We start from the raw sequence: 4,049 nt of genomic DNA, 5'->3' as shown, positions 1-4,049 counted from the left end.
AGCAACAACAGGCTACCAATACATATCGTTCTCTTTTTTCAACACAGTAGATTAATGGTCACCATGGACTGAAGTTCGCACTTTTTTAGTTTTGTTTTTTCCTCCCCAGTGTCCTGCACTCACCACCATGCTAGCCCTCTACAAGTTAGCCACTGTGCTAATTACCTAAGGTCTTCCATTGATATACATGAGGCTGTTGGGCTGTGCGATGACTTTGTCATGAACTGCTATCAAAACACTTGGTATAGTTAAGGCATACTTGAAACTCATCCCTTGCTGTAATTGTTGTAGATATGTGATTTGATTTGAGATTTTCTGTAATCAAGACCAGTGTTGCAAGTTTAGCTAGCAATGGCAAGAAGTGGAGAAGAAGTCAGCTCCCGCAGATGGTTATCTTCAGGGTTCTAAGCATGTTCAAGACAGCAGCGTTCACATAGCCACGTTGTGCAAGAAGATACAATAATTGTGACAAAGGTGGTGTGTCTTCTTGTTGTTGTCGTACCATCTATTGTTTAACATAACAGATGTCAAACCGACTTGAACATAAATGGAGGGAAAATAACAAAGACAATCCTGTTGGTGCATCCACCACTGGTGCTTATTGCACACAATGGCACAAAATAGGCAGAAATGTATAATTTATATGTTATTTAAAGTACTACATTCAGCCCTTAAAGCAGGCCAAAATGATCCAAAACAACACTTTTTGGACCAGATGTTTGCAAGTTGCTTCTAGCTAGCACTACAGAAGAGAAGCGAGCATAAGGGGAGCAGTGTTTTATAAAATCCAGCATTTCTAAAGGCTCAACAAATATCTGGAAACACACAAACCGTTTGTGTGCACTTTGTCACAAAAGTGTGTCTGCTGGCTAAAGGTACAGGTTCCACATTTGAGGGAGGGAAAAAAAGTTAATAACTTCAGAGATAGAGAACGATGTGAGAAAGACAGGACAGGAGGGGAAGAACAGGTTATGTACGAACGTAAGGACTGCTCAGCAACTGTGATAAATAGTACTCAGTACTTCAATCTGTACTCCTACAAATTGAAGAGCGTCTGTACTTTTGCCAGCTCTGTTGCACGTTGATGGATAGGTGAGGCTTACAGACCCACTCCTTCGTTATTGTGGATATACAATCATGTCATATGAGGACGTGTGGTGACTGTATATTAAGCTGAGTAATTACAGCAGTTAAGTAGTGGATTTGAACTTTTGCAGTTCCAGAAATTTTCAAAACCTGTCTGTCTTAATATGAGAGTTACGAGATAGAGGGGTGTTACGTGAAGTTAATCTTTCATTCTTACTCAGTGGGAGTGTCTGACCTGTACTATATAGAGCTGTGTGTGATACAGCAGAGGGGAAAGTGTGAAAGGCATCACAGGAAGCTGCTGAATTTCTTCACTGCCTAAAGGTAAGTGATTAAAAGAAGTGAACTTTTTTGTAAAGTGTTTTATGGTTTAGTTGTTGCTACTAAAATTGGACTTCAGTGTGTCACATTAAAGTTACAAACTCTGACCTTTTTAGTTCAGAAAGAAAAAAATCTGCAAAGTCATGTTGATTCTGTCTTCCAGATGTTGAGGATCAGTCTGTGTTTGTCATTCGGTGTGTTTCTGTGGGGATTTGCTTCATGCTCTATCATGTGTCATGATGGGAGTACTTGTCCAGACACCGCCACCTGCTGCAAGGCTAAAATTGGCTTTGCCTGCTGCCCATATCCTAATGTAAGTCAGAAACTTTCTGCCAGTGCAGTAACTTGATTGTTGGTTGTTAAAAAGCTCTGCTCGTCTTACTTACTTTGCAGGCCATGTGCTGTAGCGACCTGCTCCACTGCTGCCCGTCAGGATATCGCTGTAACCTGGTTACCATGAATTGTGAGAAATTAGACCAGCCGTGGCTGACCATACCCATGGTGAAGAAGGAAGCTGCAGAGAAACCAGCCCCCCCTGAACTGCCTGGAACTCCACTCCAGGAGCTTAAAGAGAGCCACGTCCCAGATCAAATAAAGACTTCAGTGGTCTACTGTGACAGTTACACCTACTGTCCTGATGGCACTACTTGCTGCAGACACCCACAAGGAGGCTGGACCTGTTGTCCCTACTCTCCTGTGAGTCAGCCTAAACACTCTTGTGCAATAAGACACATGATTTTAATAAAATTCCCTTTATCTTCCACTGACATGAAGCAAGTTTGCAGCTATGATAATTATTCTTTTGAGAGACTAAAAGTGTTTCTTGCAGGGCAAATGTTGTCTGGATGGCTACCACTGCTGTCCAATTGGATTTGACTGTGACCGAACCTACCAGCACTGTGTGAGGGAAAAACTCACATATCCTTTCCTCCGCAAGCCAGCACTACCTTCAGGACCTGCGTCCTTCATCCCAACTTCAGAGGACAAAGAAAACTAGAAGAAGGTAGGAAACACCACATTCTAACCACCTTCACATGTGGAGAACATCCTGGGATAATTTCACTGCATGACTCACTGTTCAGATCAATTTTAAAGGCTACAGACCTTTTTTTGTTTACTGGTGTTTTATCAAGTCATGTGATACCAATGCATACCTGAGCACCAACCAGGATTTAAGCTAAATGTCGTGATAGTCGTGGGCTTGGTCACTGATGTTGACATACTGTCACATGATGAACCCTGTGGTGATGATATCACAGAGAGTTATTACTGACTCATTGGCTTTCTTCAGCTCTGAGTATTTTTTCTTCATAGTTTTGCAGCCTTGAAAGATTTTAATAAATCCGAAGTACACTGGCTTCAAACATGCAAAGAGCATGTAGCAGCTAAATAACCACAAATCTCCCACAGAGAAATTAATATTTTGCGTTGATTCCAGTTCAGTGTCAGCAGTAGAGCTTATTTCTGCTGCCCCTTAGTGATCAAATGAGGCAGAGAGTTACAAGCTGGCTCGATCGTAGAGCAGCAAAAATTGCTTTTTGCAGCCCGCCAGGTTTAAGTTTCTCCTTCTCTAAACATCCCACACTGTGATCTGAAGGGGCAACTTAAATAGATGCTGTTTTAGAGTACACAAAACATTCTGACCAAAATATTTTGTTCTAACTGAACAATTTGTAATCATTTCAGGGACACAGGAAGCAGATTTTCAGCTGCTGTGACTATAGATGTACCTGCAACCCCTCTTGCGTTATGGTAACACATGCTGAGATGGCTTTAAAGTCCTCTGTGATAGATTTTTTTGGTTATTTTTGTTAAAAATTGCCCTAAAATTCTTTTTGCCATGCTGAAGAATAGTACACAGGTGTAAAAAATTGTGAAAATTAAATCTTATACTTTCAAATGAACATTTAATTTCTTTTTGTTTTAATTTGTCAGAAGGTTCAATAAATCCTCCACTTTCAGAAAATTTTAATTTTCTGGCAATTATTTCATGGATGAAGCTTTACAGGCTTAAGCTAATGTTACTGCATATTTTATAATGGAGAGTCACCAATTATTGCTTGAGTAATGGAAATGTGGTTTTTATCTATTCCATTGTCTTATATTGCCCCTGTGACTGAGTGTCAGTGAGTATAGACCAGCATGTTGAATTTAAGGTAGTAAGGTGAAAGGCTTCTGATTTGTTTTATGGTTTCTTCCTTCCTTTGTGTACTTTTCACACTTAACCAATAAAAATAACATCTTCTTCCAAACTGGGTCATGGAGTCATTCATTTATCTTCTTTTCACATCGCAGTCTGAGTGCCCATGAACACCACAGCCTGCTCTACACCAGTCCAACATAATGAATTACAACTTTATCGCAATACTTCATTAAGATAAGACTTTGAAGTTGATGAACAAACTGAAAAAACAAACAAAACAAACCCTTGTTGGTCTTGCCAGCCTAAAAAGCTTCCAAACTGCAGATCCATTACTGCTAACTTATTCCATGTTTTGGTCACTCTTTTGGAAACGGGCTGTTTGCTGCTGACACCTAGTGTTGAAAACACAGAACAACATCACAGCAAATGGAATAAATCTGTCCCCCATTTGCAACATAGATATTTGAGTTGGAGCAAATATTTATCTTAGATTCCTCAC

The 4,049-nt window shown here is 40.2% G+C and overlaps 1 protein-coding gene across 1 annotated transcript; it reads left to right on the top strand.

Annotated features, from left to right (window-relative positions):
- Positions 1–1,324: 1,324 nt before the first annotated feature.
- Positions 1,325–3,659, top strand: LOC113014219 (granulins-like). Its single transcript, XM_026155608.1, has 5 exons — positions 1,325–1,410; positions 1,571–1,720; positions 1,801–2,103; positions 2,237–2,410; positions 3,094–3,659. The coding sequence occupies exons 2-4, from the start codon at positions 1,571–1,573 to the stop codon at positions 2,402–2,404; spliced, it is 621 nt and encodes a 206-aa protein (XP_026011393.1). The 5' UTR covers positions 1,325–1,410; the 3' UTR covers positions 2,405–2,410; positions 3,094–3,659.
- The last annotated feature ends 390 nt before the right edge of the window (positions 3,660–4,049 follow it).

The sequence above is a fragment of the Astatotilapia calliptera genome, chromosome 22, assembly GCF_900246225.1.
Source record: "Astatotilapia calliptera chromosome 22, fAstCal1.2, whole genome shotgun sequence".
Taxonomy (NCBI): Eukaryota; Metazoa; Chordata; class Actinopteri; order Cichliformes; family Cichlidae; genus Astatotilapia; species Astatotilapia calliptera.
This window is presented reverse-complemented; position numbering and strand designations above follow the sequence as displayed.

Coding starts and splice junctions, on each gene's coding strand:
- LOC113014219 (XM_026155608.1), top strand. CDS start 1,571: ATGTTGAGGATCAGTCTGTGTTTGTCATTCGGTGTGTTTCTGTGGGGA. Junction 1,721..1,800: donor CCTGCTGCCCATATCCTAAT/GTAAGTCAGAAA, acceptor CTTACTTTGCAG/GCCATGTGCTGTAGCGACCT. Junction 2,104..2,236: donor CCTGTTGTCCCTACTCTCCT/GTGAGTCAGCCT, acceptor TGTTTCTTGCAG/GGCAAATGTTGTCTGGATGG.